Source organism: Hipposideros armiger, unplaced genomic scaffold (assembly GCF_001890085.2).
Source record: "Hipposideros armiger isolate ML-2016 unplaced genomic scaffold, ASM189008v1 scaffold_82, whole genome shotgun sequence".
NCBI classification, from domain to species: domain Eukaryota; kingdom Metazoa; phylum Chordata; class Mammalia; order Chiroptera; family Hipposideridae; genus Hipposideros; species Hipposideros armiger.
In genome coordinates, this window is record NW_017731432.1 from 3,395,836 (window position 1) to 3,418,269 (window position 22,434).

Genomic DNA, 22,434 nt, shown 5'->3' on the forward strand with positions numbered 1-22,434 from the left:
CTGCTCCAGGTAGACTAGAACTCTTCCTCCAGTGTTTCCACGACACTTGGCTCAGCCCCCAGTCTTGGAAGCTCACAGTCTCACTTTTGAGGGGGCCCAGACCTATGGCTGAATATAACAGGCTGATGTGCCGTAGTCCCTGGTGTCAGGACCCCTTACCGGGCTCTGCCTTGCCTTTATTTCCCAGGCTGCTTGGGCTGCTCACACTTATTGGGAAGCGTGGATGGAGGGCTGGCCCCACAACCAAACAGGCACAGGCGGCAAGCTGAAGCTGTGTGTCGCCCTAATCCAGCAACCCCACACCTGGGGGTACCTTTTTCAGATGGGTTGCTAAGAACTAGGATGAAGACCTTACTCTGGGTCAGCTGGTACCCACACACAACTACTCCTCACCCTCTGAAAAGACCCAGTCAGCTTTCTTGGTCTCTGGGCATGGGCCGATGGCCTGGGCCTTAGGAGAGGTTTAGGTCGATGAGCCAGAGTCGAGGACATTCACCTTCTACACCACGCCTCAGCCACACCACTGGGCATTAAATGAGCAGATGATCCCTTCAGAGGGTCCTGCTTTGCCCTTCCTGGCCGGTGGGAGTCTGTAGGTGTGTGGGCAGGTCAGCCTCTTGGGTCCTGGGGTCCCAGGCTTGCTGTGAGAGGCACAGGGGTCAGACCCACCCTCAGCATGTGCCCTCCTAGAGCCCCAAGTCCCTAGACTGTTACACTCTAGGATCTAAGGGGAAAGGATGGGCAGGTCCCAGTACATCTCCTCCTCTTCTTCCTGTTCCTTCTCACGCACTCACACACACCCTACTGAAACCTGATCCTGAGGCTGCCTGGCTTGCCGTGCCGGGCCCTTGGCAGGGCTGGCAGGCTGGGGCCTGTCTGCTGGAGCCTGCCCCACCCTGCCCTGCTACCCCCTAGGCCAGGGCAAGCAGGTCAGGCATCCCACACCCCCACGAGTCTGACCAGGCATTCTGCACTTCAGGGGCCACCTCCACCCTGGCCAGGCTCCCAAACTGGTACCCTAGTCTCTGGACAAAAGCCCTTGGATTCTATTCCAGGTGTAGCATGGGTCTCTGCCCAGGCCACATGCAGAATTAACACACACACACACACACACACACACACACACACACACACACCATCACACACTGCACACACACCACACACGCACGCATCACACACACACCACACACACACACACACCACATGCACATACACTAGACACAAACACATCACACACAGACACACCGCACACACCACACACACTGTACACACCACACACGCACGATCACACACACACCGCACACACCATACACGCACACACCACACACACACACACCACGCGCACACACACACATACCACACACATGTGCACATACTTCACACGTGCGTGCGCGCGCACACACACACACACACACACACACACACTATACGCACACATACCACCTCCACCAACACCCCACCCCATTTCCTGTTGTTTATGGCTCCTGGCTCAGCTTCCAAGACTGCAGGCACTGAGCCACCCCCTGGGGGCTGAGCAAAGTGTCGTGGAAACACTGGAGGAAGAGTTCTAGTCTACCTGGAGCAGCGGGGCAAGGCTGTCCAGGGGAAGCAGCATTTGAACTTAAAGAATAAGAAGGATTTTCCAGGCAAGCAGAGAGGGAGGGGGGTTGGGGAACAGAGGGGGCAGGGTGCATTTCAGGCAGAGAGACTGCATGTGTAAATGCACAAAGACGCATGTGCAGGAGCTATAAATGTGCACAGCTCGGGAGACAGAACAGTAGGAAGAGGGGCTCAGAGGAGCACATCTAGATTGCATTAGGTTGAGGCGTGAATAGTAGATGAGGAAATTGAGGCAGAATATCCACTGCTCTTTCTAGAAGTTTTGCCATGAAAGGCTGGAGAGAGAGATGGGTAGCTAAAGGGGTACATGGTCGGGAAAGTTCGTTTGTTTGTTTTCACACTGGAGAGACCTGAGCTTGGCTGTCTGCTTTAGGGGAAATAAACAGGCATGGGATCCATAGCATGATGGGAGATCCGCTTTGGTAGGCGTAGGGGGAGGGTAAGGAAGCAAGACGCTGAAGGCATTCCTGACTGATGATCTTGGTTTGTCTGTGAACCGAGAGAAGAGACATCCGCTTAGAGAAAGCTGGACAGGATAGAGAGTTTATGGAGAGTGGGGAAGGTCTGGAATAGCTACTGAGCCAAGTTGAGGGCCCAACCAATGTTCAAGTCCATTGTAGTGGCATCAATCCATGTGAGTGCATGGCTGTGTGTGTGTGTGTGTGTGTGTGTGTGTGTGTGTGTGTGTGTGTGTGTGTACTAGCAGCACTTCAAATATAAAAAGTACAAGAGTATAGAATTAGATTAGTCTCTGATTGGGTTTTGCCTAATGGATGGGACAAGAAGACAATGGAACAAGGGGGTACAGGGTCCTGGGAAGAAAGCAAATGAAGAGATGGTTGGGATTCTAGCCAGGAAAGAGATAGACCCTGAGAATGAAGAAATTTTTTCTATGTAAGATTCAAAATCCAGAAAAAATAAGGGATGAGATTGATAAATTTGACTATACTTTTAAAAATGTATTGCAAAAAAGGGGGGGAAAGGAAGAAAGCAAGAAAACATCATAAGCCAAGTAAATGAACAAACAAACAAACTGAGAGAAATATTTGAATTGTATCTCAAAAGATACAATTTGAATTGTATCTTCAAAAGATACAATTGTATCTTCAAAAGAGATGATTGTTAGCTAACACTCTGGTGGTAACCATATTGCACTACAGAAGTGTATCAACTCACACATTGTTCACCTTAACCTCACACAATGTTGTATGTCAGTTATAGCTCAAGAAAGCTAGAGGGAGGAAGAGAAGAAAAAGACCAATAAACGGTAGGAAACTGGGCAAGAGATATAAACAAAGTTCACAGAAAACAAACTGCAAATGGCCCTTCCATATGTAAAACAGTGTTCAATTCCACTTATAATTAAAACAATGCTGAGACACTATTTTTCTCCTATCAGACTGGCAAAATTGAAATGTTCAACAATGTACTCTGAGGCTGGGAGTGAAATGGCACTTTTGTACATTGTTGGTGGGTATTGCAAAATGGTACAATCCCTGTGGAGGGGAATTTGGCAGAATGGAACAACATTACATGCATTTTCGCTTTGACCCAACAAACCCACTTCTAGGACTCTATTCCAAAGTTATACTGGCAAATAGAAAAGACATATATGTGAAGTTATTCATTGTAACCGCTTCTGGTGGAACCTACATTACAGAAGCCGGGGAGCAACCCAGGGGACTGAATATAACAGGCTGATGTTCTGTAATCCCTGGTGTCAGGACCCACTACCAGGGTCTGCCTTGCCTTTGTACTATATACATAATATATAGTACATAACCTCATGGAGTACTAACCAGCATATAACTTTATACTACTTTGGAGTGGTCTCCACAATATATTGTAGAGTGAAAAAAATCACTAGGTGAAATAGTGTGTATGGTATGTTACCTTTTTATTGAATAAAGAAGAGAATAGGGACACATATATTCTGTATTTGCTTACATCAAAAAATAACAAAGGAAGGATAAAATACAAGCTATTAAAATTGAATACTATATGGAATAGAAGTAACAGAAATCAGACACAGAGATGAAAGTTAGACTCCTCTAAATATATCCTGTTTTGTGAATTTATTTTTGGAACTACGTAAAATTTTATATTGTGTTGTCAGGAAAGTCATGATGTATTTTTCTATGTTTTTCAATGAAAAAAATGCGTCATGACTTTCCCGACGACTCAATATCATCATAAAACAAAATTAAATTAAAATGAAGGATAAGTAATCTCTAAAAAGCAAAAGCAAAATTAAACAAATGTCCTATGTATTATTGACGAATTAAACTCAGCAGAATTATTTCAAGTGACAAAAGCAAAGTTATTTGTATTTCTCTGGTGGGGTATATGCTAAGACAAAAAGAACCGCAAAGAAACTAAATCGTTCTTAGTAATGATAGTGTTAGTAATGTTATTCTGAAATTATTATATATATTTTTTTTCCATATGTATCTATATGTATGTATAAGGATAAAGCAAATGAGTAATTGTGTTACTATTACTTATAAACAAAGATGTCAGCTTAAAAGATAAGAAATACAAATATAAAATCAAAGAAGGTAAGTAAATTACTTTTATGGTATGTGAATTATATCTCAATAAAGCTATTAGAAAGGGAAAAGAAGGCAAGTACAAATCTTGTAATTCTGAATCGGAATTGGGAATACCAGTATACATGTATGATGTATTTTCTGTTCAGAAAATTATTTCCTAGCTTTGTCCCCCTGAAAAGTCCTGGAAACAATGTCTAACCCATAGTAATGTGAATATCCCTAGCCATCCAGATGGTGGTCTCTAAATACCATTTCCAATTCAAAGGAACCAGGGCTCCTTGGGAAAATGACTGGTTCCAGGTGGAGTCAAGAAAGGTACAAGATGAGCCTGGAACATCTTTACATACTAGAAAGCAAGGATATTATCTACGATTACTCGGGTGTGTCAAAAGGATTCAGGAGCCAAGATGAAAAAAACCGAAGGGGGAAAATGAGAGTCTGTGGACTTGAAAGTGATATAGAGATCAGCCACATTCAATGTGTATGCGCTTTCATTTTGATCTATTATATATAAACCAACTGTTAAAATAAATAACAACAAACATTAATGAGATAGTAGGAGAGATCTGAAAACTGGATATTTATTGCTATTAAGAAATTCAAGTTAGATTTTTAGGTGTAATAATAATTTTAAAAGGAGTTGTTTAGGTGTGGTTATGTTTTTTAAGGTAGCCTTATCGTTTAGAAATTGATGCTGAAATGTTTTTATGGGTGAAAGAACATGATTTCTGGGATTTTCCAAAACCATACAGAAAGAAAGTGGATAGGGTATAAAAGGAACAAAATTGACCATAATTGCTAATTGATCAGGGTAATGGGTCTGTGGGGGATTCACTGTACTGCTTTCTTTGTTTGTTTTATGTTTTCAACTTTTGTACAAATTTGAAATTTTCCATTAAAAAAGGTTTTTAAAATATATACACAGGAGGAGAAAAGAATAGCCTTTGCACAAAGGTGCACCCAACTAGCAGAAAGAAATGTTAGAGCAGGGCTGGTTCAAAATTTCAAGAAATATAAAGAGGATCTGCAAAATAAGCATCTAAAATATGAGGGCCCAATAAAAGAATGAGGTGAAATGAAAAGTGTTTGAAGACAGATAACAAGAGCAAGAAATAAATAAGTTATACACTAGAGGCAAATATTTTTAAGAAATTGTCCTCAGGCCTATTTAATGCTTTTTGCCATGATCTCTCCCGTGAATTTTTTTTCCCCCATTACTTATTGTCTTAGTTCTGGCTACTAAAACAAAATACCATAAACTGAGTGGCTTATCAACAACAGCAATTTATTTCTCACTGTTCTGGAGGCTGAAAGTCTGAAATCAGGGTGACAGCATGGTCGGGTGCTGGTGAGAGCCGTCTTCTAGGATGTAGATGGTCACGTCTTGTATCCTCATATGGCAGAAAGACTAGTTAGCTCCCTGGCCTCTTATAAGGGCACTAATCCCATTCATGAAGGCTCCAACTTCATGAACTAATTGCCTTCCAAAGGCCCCCATCTCCAAATACCTTCACATTGGGGATTAAGTTTCTACGTATGAATTTTTGAGGGACACAAACACCCAGTCCATAGCACTATTGCAATGCCCACTCTTTTGGTCATATTTTCATTTGTGTATCCTTGTACATTTGATTTGGAGGAGTTGATTTGTGTCAGGGTACCAGCAGTTTATGGTTTTAGTTAGTTGACCCATTCACTGTGCAAGTTGTGTCCATTTGTATAGCAATGCTTTCAGGATATTATAAAGTGGAAAAAAATCATCTACAATGCAGTCTAAACAATAGTATGGGAAAATAAAAATCAGTACAGATATATACCACAAGGTTAACTGTGTATAAATTGTGTTGCAGGATTATGGGTATTTTCTATGGATTGTGTATGTGCATGCCTGTCTGTATTTTTCCCCAAAAATTAACATATTATAAGTAACACCAAAAATAAGGTTGTTTGTTGTTGGGTTTTTTTAGTAAAAATTAATGATCTTTCTAATCAGCTGGGGAAAAAAGGAAGAAGGGAAAGGAAAAGGAAAAAATATTGAGATTGTTTGGCTAGATCGTAGGAGATTTTATTAGCATATGACACCCAGTACATACTGGGAAGCAGATAAAATCCTGTCTGAGCCTGACTGAGAAACTGTAAAACTTTTGTAAGCTTAGTCCTGACACAGAAGGAGAGGTTCTTGCTGCAGGTTTTTCTAGGGACCTTCCTTCCTTTGCTATTACATATGGACTGTGGCCAGGATCTTCTGGTATAATATCAAATATATTAATTCACTTAGGTTTTACATACTAAGTAGGTATGAGAAACCTGCATGGCCCTTATAGTCAGAAGTCCTAAGGAAAGAGGCCCGGCAGGAATGGCCTTCCCCTGCTATCAAATGTTGACAACTTGAAAGTGGCGACAGCTTCTTCGTAGCTTGAGTCATGGGGAGGGAGCAGGATTGAAAGTCTTCTGCCTCTTTCAAGTTCACATCAAAATCGCAAACAATGTTAGACCTCCAAGTGGTTTTGGTTTTTTTTTTAAACAAATGAACGTAGTTTGTTTCTTGTTTTTTTTAAAGATTTTTATTGGGGAATTGGGGGGGGGGGAGCACTGTGTTTTTCCAGGACCCATCAGCTCTAAGTCAAGCTGTTGTCCTTCAGTCTTAGTTGTGGAGGTTGCAAGCTCAGCTCTAAGTCCAGTCCCCGCTTTCAATCTAGTTGCGGGGGCTGCGTAGTCCGCGGGAGTGGAACCGGCAACCTTGTTGCACGCTGAGCCATCAGCCCACCCTCCCCTGGGCAGCTCACGGCTGCTCAGCTCAAGTTGCCACGTTCAATCTTACTTGCCGGTGGGGGTCCGGCGGGGGGGGGGGCACGCAGCCCACCATCCCATATGGGTTCGAACTGGCAACCTTGCTGCTAAGAGCACGCACTTTCACCAGCTCAGCAGCAGCTCAGCCCGGGTGCAGCTCGCTGGCCAATGTGGGAATCGAACCGGTGACCTGTTGTTCAGAACCAACTGAGCCACTCGGCCGGCCCCTCCAAGTGATGATTATCCCTCCTAAGTATAGTGATTATAATGGTGTTAATGACGATGGGAATGAGAAATGTACGTTTGAGTCAGAGTACATTGGCGGGGTAGGTTCTAGCTCCTGGGCCCTAAGCTGGCCCTGCAGCAAGACTCAGCACACAGTGGATGACCAGGCACCAGCCACCTTCCAGGCTGCCAGGTACCCTGAAAAGGTCTCAGAACCAGGGTGCCAGGTTCTACGTGAAGCCGTGCTGTCCAAGCCTCTCTGAAGAGCATGGCTCCTCCTGTGCCTCTTCACTCAGCCCCCACTCCCTTCTGCACCCTGCCCTGCCCCTCCTCCGCGGCTTTCCCTAGAAAAAGGAAACTTCCCTTTTCCCTTCTCAACGCAGCACCACTTCACCCTTCCTTCCCTCCCCTTTTCCCTCCCATCTTTTCTCCAGACCACAATTACCTGCTCTCCTTGAGCTCGTGTGTCCCTCACCTCCTGAGGGGCTTCCCGTTCCCTCTGTCCTTCTCTCTGCCAGCAAGTACACTCAGGCTCCTGCCTGTCTGAAGCCTCTCCTCAGCCCTGCCTCCCAGCCCCTGGATACCGCAGTTTTGCTCTTCTCTTTCAGACAGCTGTCTCCTATGGCTGTTCACCTGCTTTGCCCTCTCATCATGAATTCTCCTGCCTCCTCACCCTGGGTGGTCCACCTCCCAGGATTCTCTCTCAAATTATCTCCCTGCACTGGCTGTATTTTGGGTTATTTTTCTGTTCCACTGGACAGCATCTCATCTCCGTGTTCCCAGATTACAAGAACAGTGTGGGCAGCAATGACTATTTGATGGATGCTGCCCGGATAACCTGCCAGAGAGCTTCCTGCTCAGAAATATCGATCCCTGATGAGCAGGCCTTGACTCTCCACGCCTGCAGCTGGCTACATAAGGACCGGCCAGGCCTGCTCCCTTACACCCAGGCTCCACTGAACGAGATCTGTCCAGGCCTGCACAGCAGCTGCCCCGTGAACAGGCTGGGGTGGGAAGGGTGTGCTGTCATGTGGGAGGTGGCTTCCAGCAGAGCCATAGCCACGGCAGATGTCCTGAAGAGCCAGCCAGTACCCTAGCCTATTGCGTTTGGGGGTCCTCAACAGCCCTGTTGTATTCCAGGTTCTCCAAGCCAGCACCCATGTTCCTGGATGACTCCTTCCGCAAGTGGGCGAGGATCCGGGAATTTGTGCCGCCTTTTGGGATCAAAGGTCAAGGTATGTTGGGAACCCTGACCCACTCGACATTCCCATCTCATCTCCCAGACCATCTCGCTACACTTCAGGACAGGGCTGCACCCTCAGAAGTCCCCATGCTGGGGATCTACCCCTCTTCCCCACTCTCAACAATGCCTTCCCTTCTCTCCCTCTTTCCCTTCCTGTCTTTTTTCTTCTTTATCCACTCAGAGCCCACCACTTTGTCGGGTCTAGGTATATAACAGTGGAGGAGATAGACATGGTCCCTATCCTCAGACAGCTCCAGCCTACTGGAAATATGGATATTCAGAGTGCAGGACAGCAAGGGCTCTGGTGAGGGAAGAACACGGTGCTGTGAGGGCGCAGGAAAGGAGCGCCAGAGACACGAGCGCTGGAGGACTAGGGACGAGGAGGGAAATCCCAGGGAAAATAGAGCCCATGCCCGAGGAATGACCAGGTCCTCCACCACCCCCTCCTTATGTTTCTCACCTTAGCCTAGTCCCCGCTCCAGTCCCTTCCTATTCCGTCCAAGGCTAACCTTTCCCGCTATGGTCTCAGAGCTGTCCTCTTCCATTGCCTTAGGGACCTCACCAACGCAGCTCCCTCCTAATTTCAGAGTGTTTCATCCCTGATAGTTGAACAGTTCCGTTTCCTTGTCAAGTTCCTGTACTGTTTCATGGCATGGTAAAGTTTGGACTTTAGGATCAGACCCCAATACCACTCTTTCCTAGCTGTGACCTTGGACAGGTTATTGAACTGTCTGTGCTTTAGTTTCTTTATTGGTTAAATGGAGAGAATAATGCCATTGTAATAAGTTGTGGTCAGAATTAAATAAGATAACTGCTGGCCAGGGGCTCCAAGAACGCTCTACACAGCCAGCCCACCCCTCCCCGAACAGAAGACAGTGGCCGGCAAAAGGATACTCTCGAACTGGAGCTTTGACCTCAAACCTTCAAGGACATACCTAATGGGTTGGGTTGAACCATATAAAGGACTCCTTTTTCCTGGGTACAGGTAGCCAAACAGCCTGCTCTTTTCTCTGAATCCTCACGCGACACTGATTCTGTTAAGCTGCCCATCAGCCAGCAAGAGAGCACATGAAAGTTTATGCCCTTTCTGCCAAGGTTCCCCTCCTGGCAAACAAAAACCCTGTTGGCCAATTAGTGGCAATATGCCCTTCCTCAGAGGTGAAATTGGAGGTGGGAAAAAGGAGGGGCTTGGTGCCTTCCCTGCAGCCCACCATAAAGCCTATCTGAAGGCACTTAGTATAGAGCATTCCTCAAGGGTGGTTTCCTTACCCCGTTCTCATTCAACTTCTGGAAAGATGTGCTGTGTCTGCTGCCTCCTCTTTCTCACCATTTACTCCTGAAGCATGACTCCCCCACACACACACACAATCCCAGTGAAACTGCTCAGTGCTCCCGTGAGCTCCAAAGGATACTTTTCAGCCCTTAACTTGGCCTCTCAGCTGCATCTGACAGTGTTGTCCATCCTGTCTTTTAAAAGGTTGTTATTTTTAATTTTGGAGGCATCCTTTCTTTACATGAAATATTTCAGACCTATAAAAAATACTAATATTATGAGCACGCATGTACTCTACCCAGCTTAAGAAATACAAAATGAGATACAATTAAGCTCCGTGTGGCCTTCCCCACTCTATGGCCTTTTTCCCCCCTTATCCTGGTTTTGATGTTATTCCAATGCCTGTTTATATATTTCTTATAAGTTTATATATTTCTATGATATATGTATATATCCATTAAATAATAGCATTGCTTTTGCATGTTTTTAAACTTTACAAATGGTTGTGTGTGTGTGTGTGTGTGTGTGTGTGTGTGTGTGTGTGTGTGTGTAGTTGTGTACGTTTCAAATTGATTTTTTTGCTTATGTTCTTCAGATTTTTCTGTGTTGGTACGTATAGCTCTAGGTCATTGGTTTTGTTTTGTTTTGTTTTTGACAGCTGTGCAGTATTCTATGTACCACATTTAATCTGTTTTCCTTTGGTGGACACTTCCATTGCCTCCAACATTCTGCTATTATAAACAGTTCTGCGATGAACATTCTTGTACAAGTCTCCTTCAACAAATGTCTGAATGTTTTAATGCTATCCACCGAGGAGTGGAGTTGCAAGATCTCAATCTATGCACACCTACATCTTTACTGGGTATTATTAAGATGCTCTCTGCTGTGGTTGTACCAATTTACTTACTTTATCTTTAGATCTTTATGTACATTATCTTTTTTATATTTCTAACAACTCTGCAACCTAGGAATTACCATCTTCATTTGAAAGATGAGGAAACTAAAATGCAAAGCAAGTGATTTATCTAAGGTCTTAAGTAGCAGAGCCAGATTTAACTCCAAAGCCAATATCATTACACAGTATAATGCTCTCATTACACCAGAGTTTGAAAGGAGAGCAATCATCATTGCAGAAGCCAGAGAGAGGCCAAGAGGACTGAGGTCTGACTAGTGGGCACAAGATCTGAGAGCACAGAGGTCATGGGGCCCTTGCTGAGGGCAGCCTGAGTGGAGTGCAGGTAGGCAGATGGCAGGCCACAGGTCCTGAAGAAGCAAGGAGGTAAGGACATAGACACAGCCTGGCAAGGAAAGGATTAGACATCAGCAGTGTTCGAGGGAAGAAGTGAGGGGAAGAAATGGGGCAGAGTGGTCTGGCTGGGGTAGCTGGTTGGGACCGCTCTACTCTTCATCATTGGTTGTCTCTCTCCTCCTTGGCTCCCTGGTGTCTGCTCGGTGTGCTCAGAGATGAGCACAACATTGTCTCTGCCTCTGAGCAGGTACTCCCATTCTGGGCAAGTCCTGGGGCTGGTGATACATGTCCTGGGGTCTGACTGCAGAGCCTCCCAAAGCCGGATGAGACTGTCCGGGAAGGGCTGGGGAAGAAACTGCCTGCTGGTGCTGGGGCCTGGCTGCAGGCTGAGCTGAGTGTGCCTGCCTGTTCTCCTGCCCTCATCTACTTTCTCAGGGAGAAAGTGCGGCCAATGGCCCAGCCAACCTTGTGCCCAGAGCTCCCTCTCCCCACCTCCACCTCCACCCTAGCCCGGGAGCGTGTGCCTTCAAATCAGTTCATTGGCAAAACATTTCATGGGAACTTAAGTGACCCTCTAACAGTAACCTCCCTCTTCTATCCACAGACAATCTGATCAAAGCCATCTTGTCAGTCACCAAAGAGTACCGCCTGACCCCTGCCTTGGACAGGTGAGCCACTTGCTGCCCAGCCTCCCGCCCCTCAGCTACCAGCTGGCCTTTCTTGGACATGAGCAGATTCCAGTGTATCCACGCATGCACACAGTGCACACACTGGGGTGGGTGAGCAGAAAAGTGGGGCCATCCAGTTGGGCTTGTACCCTGTGGGCTACAACCACATGGCAAGACACCTCAGTTCTCAGACAGCAGAATTCTGAGGATAAGAACTAAAGACACTGGGCTGGGATGTGCCCAGCATTGGAACTGAGGAGCTAGGTGGTGGGGCAACTGAAGGGGCCATGGCTTACATCCGGGCGGCAGTGGCAGCTCGGAAGCCAACAGAGCCTAGATGAGGAAGCCCCATGGCCAGGGGCAGCAAAGCAAAATGAGTAGGGTTTCCTAGCGGCTACTGAGAGCATAGGGGCTTCTGAGTTGAATATAAGGCCTGAGTCTAGAGCCTCCAGTCCCATTCCTTTGTTCTTGCTTTTCTGGCGTAGCCCTCAAGCTCAGCCCACTTTCCTCTCTCCTGAAAGCTGTCTAAAGCACACTAACTTAGGGGGAATCTTTAACCCAGAATACCATCTAACCAGAGCCTCCTTCCTAACCTCCCCAGAGCTACTGCCCGAGCCCTTTCCACACCCACGTTTTCCTGGACGAGTGTCAGGGACTAGGGATGTCTGAGAGTTCCAGGTGGCCCAGCTACCCACAGTAAGGTCTGGCCTCCTCTCAGAGACGCTGCCAGAAGCCCATCGGTCTTCTTCCTCGATCCCAGCCTGCACTTGGCTGAGGGCATGGGGTCAAGGGCCGAAAGGGTAGGGGAGAAGGAGACGTGATGACAGCACTCCGGAGGTCTCTGCCTCTCTCTCCTCAGCCTCAGCTGCCGCCGCTGCATCATCGTAGGCAATGGAGGTGTCCTTGCCAACAAGTCTCTGGGGTCACGAATTGATGACTATGACATTGTGGTCAGGTGAGTTCCCCAAAGCAGTGCCATGGGCACCTGCGTGTCCCAACCCAAACCCTGGTGTCTGAGCCCATTAAGAACTGTCTGTCCATCTGGCCAGTTGGGCTGGAGGTCTGCAGAAGCCTTAAGAAGAACCCTGGGTTGGAGGGTTTGGAAATGGAAAGCTAGATGGTGACCAGGTGACCTGAGCTTTCATGCTCTGCACCTGGGCTTTTCTGGGGTCAACTAGAGCGCTTCCCCAAATACAGACCCACAGACCATATGCAGTGAGCCCGAGGCGGGCTCTGACTGGTCCTGCTCTCTGTAGACTGAACTCAGCACCAGTGAAAGGCTTTGAGAAGGACGTGGGCAGCAAAACCACACTGCGCATCACCTACCCTGAGGGCGCCATGCAGCGGCCCGAGCAATACGAACGCGACTCCCTCTTTGTTCTCGCGGGCTTCAAGTGGCAGGACTTCAAGTGGCTGAAGTACATCGTCTACAAGGAGAGAGTGGTGAGCCCCCTCGCACCAGCTCCTCCCCTCCTCCCCCGGCCTTGCCCATCTTCCAGGGCAGCCTCTTCCTCCGAACCCAGCAAAGAACAAGGAGGAAACTTGCAAACATTACTGACTCACAGCTGGAAGAACCAAACACAACCAAGGGACATAGAGGCCAGGAGATGCCAAGGGTGATTGGCCCAGACTCCTGGAGCTGATACGCCTGATACCCGCTACCTGCTTCCCGATACCCAGGCTCCAGGTCCTTTCTCCATCTTCTCTAGCCACACCCCAACCCACACCCCAAGTCCCTCCCCAGCAGCCTTTGTGGGCCCTTCCCTGGCCTTAGATCCCCTGGTAAGGAAAGCTTTTATGTGGCTAGCCCTCGCGTTACCCCGAATCTTCATACTCTCCTGCCCTGACCTTGTAGTTGCCTCCTCACATCCCTCTTACCCTCTGTGAGGTCTCTCTGACTCTGCTCGTGTGGGTCCACCCTCATTTCCAGCCAAGGGAGGAAGGTCTTATTTGGACCCTAGGGCCATTCTGTGTGGACAACAGACCCCTCAACTTGAGGGTACCAGTTCCCAGACTCACACCTACGTCCCAGCCTCTCTCCACTTTGTACTTTTACCACTGACCTGCATTTGGGCCCCCAACCTGCCATTGAGTCTGGTTCCACTCTGGGAATGATCGGATTCTATGCTTACTGATCTGCACAGGCAAGAGTCAGGGCCCATTTCTTTAGGGAGCTTATGTGGCCAAGTAGGATCAGACTGTTCCTTTGTGGACCACCCACTGAGTCCCCTCCTGAGTCCTCTATTTCTCAGCTCTGGGCCGACAGGGACACCTGCCAACTTGTCCAGCCCCGTCCCCCCTCTCCCCTCAACCAGCTGTCACCAGTCACCCCAGGAGAGGGGCACTACAGAGTTCAGGCCATTCATCTTCCAATACCCAGACCTCCTACCAGAGGAGAATGGTGACAGACGACCCTCCGCCTACAGCAAGAAGCTAGTTTTCCTTTTCTGGAGGTTTAGAGGAGCATTGGGGGTGAAGGGGTGGGGTGGGAATAGCTTAACCTGCCTATGGAGGTCTCAGTGTAATTTGGTTTAACTCCACAGCCCTTGCCCAAACAAGGCCAAGTGCAGGCAGTGTCAAGTAGGTAGCAAGCGAGAGAGAAGACAGAAGTCAGGTCCAGAAATTCAGGTAGGTGGGACAGTGGGGAAGGGGAGCCCACTTCAGACCCAGGCTGAATGAGGCAGCCAGGTTCCACTGGGTCCAGCCAGGCTCCCCAAAGGGGAGGAGGGGCTTTGGCTTCAGCCAGCCCCCGCTGCAAGCAGGCCCGCTATCATGCAAACCAGGCAGAGAATGGAGGGCTGAGGGGGCTCTTCTCTTTGCTTTGAAGGCAATAGAATAGGGATCACAGGTGGGCACTTCCATGGGAGAAATGGGAGGAAACGGCCTGCCTTGGTGAACCCCAGCTAGCTTTGGGGTTGCTCTCACCCTGGACTTCTGACCATCTGCCCAACCCCTCCTGGCACATCCTTTCCTCTGCCCACGGATGCCTGTCAAAGGTGCTCCTGGAGGACAGGACCCTGGTCCCATTTTTTTTTTTTTTTTTTACCCCTCAATGTCCAGCCACCATAAATGATCTGGAATTGGTTCAAACACCAGGTCCTGCTTCCTGCTGGGCAGACTGGGATAGGACAGGCAGCCCAAATCAGGAGGCCAGGTGGGTCAGGGCCAGCCAGCTGGGTGTTATCACATACGCCTTCCAAGAACACCAAGGTCAGTTAATTTAAGGCTCTTATAATTCATCCAGCGGAGTAAGGAAAGAAAAGAAAAGAGATGGAAGACTCACTGTACTCTGGCCACTTGGGGAGCAGACAGCAGGGCCTCACTTTTCCTCCTGGCCTGGCCTGGGTGGCAGGCTGATCGCAGGTACTAGAGCAGGTGGGCTGAGGAAGTGTGGGCTGTGCTTAGGCACACACTCACCTTACTGATGTCTGAGTCCTGTCTTATCCAGGCCATGCCCAGGGATCTAGGACCAGCCTCATGTTGGTGAGAACTCCTTCGCAGGGTAGGTGGGAGGAGTGGGAAGGAGAGAGAGGAGACAGGGAAGAGTCCCCTGAAGTTCCATGAGCCTCCCCAGCCTCCATCATCAAAGATAATTTGGGTCTTTAGAATGAGCTGCCAGAGGAAAGCCCATGATGTCCATGGCTTCCAATCCCGGCACTGAGAGCAGGCCTGCCCAGGCCCCTCTGGCTACCCGGGAAGCCTCTTCTTAGGACCCTTCTCTACCCCAAGCCTAGGCTAATGCCTTCACGGGACCTCTGCAGGCTGTACTTCACTTCTCTGGCCTCTAAGACCCAGGTACATGTGGGAGAGGCCGCTTATCCAGGCGCCTCCCGTCTGGGCCCAGCCATAGGCTTGTCCTGCTCCTGCAGTGACATTTCTAACCCTGAAGCCTCTGGGACACTGGAGAGCTCTTTGTACCTGTCTGGAGCCTCGCCTGCAGAATTCTGGCAGGAGGCAGCTCTTTGTTCAGGAGCCAAGGCCTGGCTGGGCAGGGCGGGAACAGGTATTAGGCCTCAGCCATGGCTGCTACCTGCCGATTGCTATGTGAGCAGTTGTTCACAGTGTGTAACTTTCTGGTACCCAGGAGTCCTAATGGGATGTGGAAAGATATGGGAAAGGAAAACTGAACAACCCAAAAAGCAGCCTGTGCTAAGGCTAGCCACACTTACTTCATGCACACGGGACCTCTCTTCATCACCATTTGTGGCTCCCTGATTCACTGGACAGTAGCTGCACAGATAAGTCCAAAGGCCCTTTATCTGCCAGATCCCAGGAGCCCTGACCCAGCCAGCAAGTAGGTGGAGGGACTCTCAGCAGGCCATGTGTGTCCAGGGCAGCTTAGAAGAGCACCAGTAGACTGTTAAGTAGGGAAGCTGAGGTTGGGAGGGAGGGTCGAACCCGGGACATGGCGGTGTAGGTGTATGTAAGTCCGTGGTGGGAGGGAGCAGCCTCCAGTTCTTGGGAAATTCTTCTCGGAGGCACACCTGGCTCCATCCTTCCATGCACTCACTTGTTTGCCAGGCATCATTGAGGTGTTCTCTGTGCTGGCACTATGCGGCTCCCTGGGAATACAAATATAAATTAAATACCATCTCTGATCCAAAGTCTGTCATAGTCTAGTGGGAGAGACAGTCCTGAAACTAGAGTTGTAATCCAGTGTGGTAGGTGCTGTGGCCCGAGCATCCTCCTCCTGATGTTTGATGAAGGCTGGAGAGTCCCTGTCCATTGTCCTGAAGAAGGAGCCCTGGGGACTGGAGGGGGCAGGACATGTGAGAGGCACGGCTTCCCATGCACTCACTGAGGCCCCCTTCCTCTGCCAGCCTTCCCACCCCCTTCCCTAGGACGCCTGGTAACCCAGGGCTTCAGAGGCCCCGGGCAGCTGCCTACCTACATCCCCCTTCTCCTCCAACCCCTCATCCTCACTCCTGAAACTGGAAATCTGGCCTCACTGCTGAGCGGCCTCTGACTGGTGGTCAATTCAGTGAGGAGGCCCAGAGGCCTGGGCTGAGTGGGTATGGGCATGGTTCCAGCCCAGCAGGGGGACGGGAGAGGACAAGTGTTGGAGGTGGCTCCTGGACAGCCTTGACATAGGCCTGACGTTCCAGCTGTAGTTCAGTTCTTGGGAAGGAGGGAGGGATCTCAGAGGTCCCTCAGGGCCCCACATTCATGCACAGGAGGACTGGGTCCCCGAATTTGAGAAAGACAGCATGGTTTAAGAGGGGAAGGCAGGTTAGGCCTTGGAGTTAAGTAGACTTAGTTTTAAATTTAGATGCTGTCACTTATTCGCTGGGTTACCTTAGGCTAATTACCTAGATCCCTTAGATTTACTCTCATCTATGAAACAGAAGTGATACTACCCATCTTTCAGAATTATTTTAAAATTTAAATTAGATGAACTATAGCACCTTCTGGCATAGTGTTTGACAGTAAGTGCTGTCTACGGCCATTATTAATGCTATTTATTATTTTATTATCATTGGTGGTGTTGCTATTAGAAAAGCCCAGTTGCACTAGGGAGTGAAGCATTTGTCTGTCTAGGCCATAGGGACTGACCTAGGAGGTGACCAAGGTCAGAGGCCAAGCCTAGAGGAGGGAGAGACTCGGGGCTCCTGGGAGAGGCAGCGGGGCTGGGCTAACAGCCTGGGAAATCCACAGGATCACCAGGTCCCCGTGTAGGAGGTCTTACTGGACCAGGCCCAAGAATGTCCATCTGCACCTACACGAATACTCTGTTCCAGGCCTGAGAGGGATGCATTGCCTTGGGCTGGGCTCTGCCTAGAAGGATCTCAGTATGAACACCACCTCACCTCAGGGGAGACTCAGTGCAGGGCATCCAAACGGGGTTAGGCTGGGACTCACCATGGTGAGGTTTCTGCTGAGCCAGCATCCATGGTCCCCACGCCACAGCCTCCTTTCCAAACCTGAGACAAGCTGTCCTGGGATGCCGTTTCCTTTGCAGCCATCTCCAGTGGACACCGCCCTTTCACATTTCCTCTTATCCCCTGTGAGGGCCAGGAAGACTCCGTGCTCATTTCCCGTTACCACATCCTAACCGTTGCTCCTCCACCCTCAGGTAAAATGTGCTCAGGACCTGGGGCTCACGGCATCACCACCCTGTGCTCCTCTTCATCACGCTCCTCCGTGACTTCTTGGTTACTCTGTCTCACAGTCATCACCATCACCGTCTCCTCTCCTGCCTCCTGTTCCTCTTCCTGGCCCTCTCCCTCCTCCTCTTCTTCCTCCTCCTCCTTCCATCACCCTCATCACAGCTGTCATTTATTAAGCTCTTCACTTTTCTAGCCTTCTTTGTACTCCTTCATTCAGTTTTCATCATGATCCTATCAGATGGGTACTGTTATCCCCATTTGGGAGATTAGGAAACTGAGGCACAGAGAGGATGAGTTACTTGCTCAAGATCACACAACTAGTTAAGTGGAGAGAGCTGAATTCAACCCAGCTCTGAGGGCCCCAGGGATCTTCCTAAGAAATAAATCTGACCACATCACCCTCCTGCTTGGAAGCCTCCATTGATTGGCTCCTACCTGCCATGGCCTATGAGAATGAGAAGAGCTACCATTTACTGAGCTCTTCACATGCCCGGCCCGGGGCTACCTGCCTTACGTGCAGTATCTCAGCCAGCCATTTCAACAACCCTGTGAGGCTGGTCCTGTGAGTAAGTGGTAGAGCAGCGTTTTGGACCAAACGTGTCCCACCTTAACCATTGCACTATAATGCCTTTCATTTATTCACTGATTTATACATTCAGCAAATCCAAGTCTATCACCAAAATCACATGGAACAGATGCTCCAAATACTGTCTTTCTCACTTGATAACTCCCTCTCCCCGTGACTCCCCACCCAGCCAGTCCAGTACCAGGGAGTCACCTGTGAAGAGAGAAACCACAGCTGAGATGGCAACACTTGGTGGTATTACCTTCTAGCATCTTGCTGCTACTTGCCACTCCTGTGTCCTGTCCCTGGTCATTTTTCTTCTCAGAACCTACCCTCACTATCTTCTTTAATTCTGCTATACCTCTATTCCTATTCTAAGCAAACATCTCATATCCAGCTCTGCAGAGAAAATCAAGGTCATCACCAGTCAAGAACTCTCAACTTCCCAGCCTCCAGTCTACAAACTTACCTGCATCCCTCTCCACCCCTACGTCCTTCCTCCACCATCCTTTCTGTGCCTCTCCCGTTCAAGGTCATTTGTTTCCTATGCTCTGGATGCCATCTGCTCCCACCTCCTCAGGAACTGTCTGCTTTTGTTTATCTCTTTTGTCACCTCTTTACTGGATCCTCCTCTCACATCTCTAAATTTGTTCAGGTCTCTGTCACCTTAAAAATAAAAGCCCTCTCTTTAGCTTGTGTTCACCCTCTCTCTCCTTCCCATCTCTCAAGTTTTTGAGAGAGTTGTCGCCTTTCCATGATGTATCTCCGTGTTTTCTCCATCTGTTTCTCAACCCTCTCGAACCCAGCTTCCAAACCTCTCTCTTCTGATTCTAAATCCAGTGGATTCAACTTGTGCTTCCCTTTAAAGGAACAACTTGTCAGTAAGTATTTAGTGAGACTTACTGTGTGTCCCACACAGTGCTAAGATCTACGGATAGTCCCTGATTCTTACAAGCTTATGGCCAAAATCCTGGGAAGCATGCTTAATTCCTCCATAACACTCATCACCCTATTACAGCTTAGAGTTTACTTATCTGTCAACTTTTATAAGCCTCTAGAGGAACTGCCCTGTTTAATCTCTGTAAGCCCATCACCTCTAGCAGTGTTTAAAACATAGCTGGCATATGTCAATGAATAAATAAAATGTGGAAAATGAGGCCCAGAGTAAGGCAGTAACTTCTGGCAAAGTCAGGATTTTAACCCAAATCTGCCTCTCAGTCAGGGCTCTTTGCTCTTTCATTGCCCTGGGAGAGCATTCTTTTAGTTCAGACCCTTGCGTTCTTTTGCTCTCCGCCTGCCTTTTCCAGGTGTCTCTTTCCTCTCAGCCATGTTTGATCTCCTTTCTGCAGTTCCAAGATCATTCTGCTTGATAAAGAAATGAAAACCAAACAGCCTCTGGCGCTCTGCCTCTCTCACTTGTCTGTCAGCATCACAAAGTCGGCTCCAAGCCAACTTTTCTTTTTGTTCATTGTGTTTTCCAAATATAGCTTTCAGAAAGGTTTTTGACCCTCTCCTCATAGCATACATCAAAATAAATTCCAAATGGACTAAGAAGTACAACATAAAAATACAACCAAAGGAAATTTTGAAGAAAGTAGAATAGAAATCAAATCCCTGGAGGGAAAAGAACTTTTGAAGGACAGAAGTGCTAATAGAAATCAGATGTGATAATACATGAAAATTTAAATGAAATTAACAACAGAAGACTGAATACCACCAAACTCGGAAAAGTACATTTAGGAAATATGACAAATAGTTCTTATCAGGAAAGTTGACAAGAAAACCATTAGGACCCAGCAGATAACAGGCAGGAGACCGAACATATTACACAGCAGGAAATTTAACTAGTAAACAACAAAAATATGTTGAACTTTCTTAGTAGCCAGAAACATTCATGCGAAGGCAACAGGATGCCGTTTATCACCTACCACATCTTTAAAGAATGTGTTTAAATTGTAATACGATTTTGGCAAGAGCGCAGTGACAGGTGCTCTCAAAGGCTACTGGTCAGTGTAAACGGGGACAAGCTTTTTGGAAAGGAAATGACACTTGGCACCAGTAGCCATCCCCCAAAGGAGGGAAAAATCTGAACACAAAGATTTTTATTAGAATGTGACTTACGATGGCCCAACCCATACATAACCTAAAGGGTTTATTATGCAAATTGTAGTTCAGCTACTTGACAGACCATAAAGCAGCAAGTTCAGCAACCCTGCAGAGGGTGCAGGCACTTGGACCAGCCATTGCAGCCACTCTCACCCTTGCTCCTTCGGTGCCGGTAAAGTCGGTGAAACCGCACAGGACTTGTATTGGGAACGGAGACCAGTCTCTTCCTCTGCCTCAGCCCACATCTTGGGAGTTTCATTTTCTCCTTCTGTAGGATGGGAAGAGTAAAAGCTTCCCTGAGTGCCTCCCCATTATACTGCTGTAGGGAGTGAGTGAGACAGTGCACGTGACATTGCTCCTCTGCGGGTGACGATCACCTGCTGAAAGGTGAGATTCAGTGAGGCGAGCACTGCCTGCCCGCAGGACAGGATACCCAGCCACAGGGCCCAGGAATGACCCTGCCAGGGAGAACGACGGCCTGGGCACAGGGCAGCACATACAACCCTGGTCACGGTGGTCCAGCCACCCCATTTCTTGGCCACGGGGACACTTACATACGCCCTGGACCCTGACTGAGCTGCTTGCCCCAACCTCCTGTAGATGTTAGCCAGATGATGATGAAGTTTCGGGCACAGAGAACAGCACAGGCAACGCGTGTGGTATATTTAGTGAATTAAAAATAATTCAATATAACTGGTATGTGGCATGAGTGCAGCCCTTCCCTTAGACCTGGGAAAGGGGTGCCTGGCTGTCCTCCAGCCCCACTCTTTGCCATGGAGTGAAGAGGAATACGCAGGGTCAAGAGGGAAATGCCCACCCCAGGCCCAGCCTCCCTTACTAGACCATTGCCAGGTACTAGAGACCTCCAAATGTCCTGCCCCAGCAGTCAGTGCCAAGTCCACGTCCATCCTCCTGAAGGCGGCATACCCCTATGCCCAAGGAGGGCTGTTTGCAGAGGCTGGGAGCAGAACGTGGATGTGCGGGCTGAGGAATCCACATATGCGTGCACAATACTTCGCATGGTGTGGGATGGACCAGGAGTGGGAAGAGAAGGGAAACAGGCTGGGGTAGTCTCCCTACACCATCATGGTCCAGCATAGATCTCTAGGAGTCAGAATTCTAAATCCAAACCTGGCCTTCCAGGTCATTTTTCAAGGGAGAATAGAATATATTTGTTTTTATTTTCGTTTTTTTAAAGATTTTATTGGGGAATTGGGAACAGTGTTTGGGAATCGGGGAAGGGGACCAGTCAAGTTGTTGTCCTTCGATCTTAGTTGTGGAGGGTGCAGCTAGCTCAGCTTCAAGTCTGATCGCCATCCGGCTGCCTGTTAGCAGCTCACAACCACTCAGCTCAAGGTGCCATGTTCAATCTTAGTTGCAGGTGGGTGTAGCCCACCATCCGATGCGGGAGTCAAACCAGCAACCTTGTTGTTAGGAGCACATGCTCTCACCAGCTGGGCCATCCTGCCATCCTGCCACCTGCTGGCAGCTCAGCAGCCGCTCAGCTCAGGCGCAGCTCCCTGGCCCATGTGGCAATCGAACCAGCGACCCTGTTGCTCAGAGCTCACGCTCTTAACCAACTGAGCCACTCGGCCGGCCCAAGAATATGTTTTATTTAAGTTTGATACCTTTGATCTGTAACTTTCAAATACTTATAATAGAATCTAAAATTTAGACATGTGGTACATGGACTTCCACTTTGTCCCTGGCCCCACACATGTTAGAGATAAGCTTCCATGGATGTGGGAGCAAGGTTTGGAGATGAGGCTGGGTAGGCAGGGGACAGACGGTGAAGGGTCTTAGAAGCCAAAGTCGTGTCAAGGAGCTTGGACTTTGTCCTGAGGACTAATAACAGAAGCTAAAGAGCTAACTTTGTGCCAAATATGTTACATGCATGACTTTTAATTGTCATAGCACAAACACTATGAAGTACCAACTAGTCTTTATTTCCCTTATTTCATGGATGAAGATAATGAGGCTTAGAAAGGGTAAAGACTTGCCTAGGGACACAGAGTAAGTAGTTAGGATGTCAGGGT

General features: G+C 48.3%; 1 protein-coding gene across 10 annotated transcripts in view; it reads left to right on the top strand.

The window, feature by feature from the left end:
• Positions 1–22,434, top strand: part of ST3GAL3 (ST3 beta-galactoside alpha-2,3-sialyltransferase 3) — a 170,892-nt gene that overhangs the window by 134,357 nt on the left and 14,101 nt on the right. For all 10 annotated transcript variants that reach the window (XM_019643831.1, XM_019643829.1, XM_019643830.1 and 7 more), the window contains 4 exons: positions 8,328–8,422; positions 11,557–11,620; positions 12,480–12,575; positions 12,877–13,063. In XM_019643831.1, the coding sequence (XP_019499376.1) occupies positions 8,328–8,422; positions 11,557–11,620; positions 12,480–12,575; positions 12,877–13,063 (442 nt within the window). The remainder of the gene's footprint in view (positions 1–8,327; positions 8,423–11,556; positions 11,621–12,479; positions 12,576–12,876; positions 13,064–22,434) is intronic.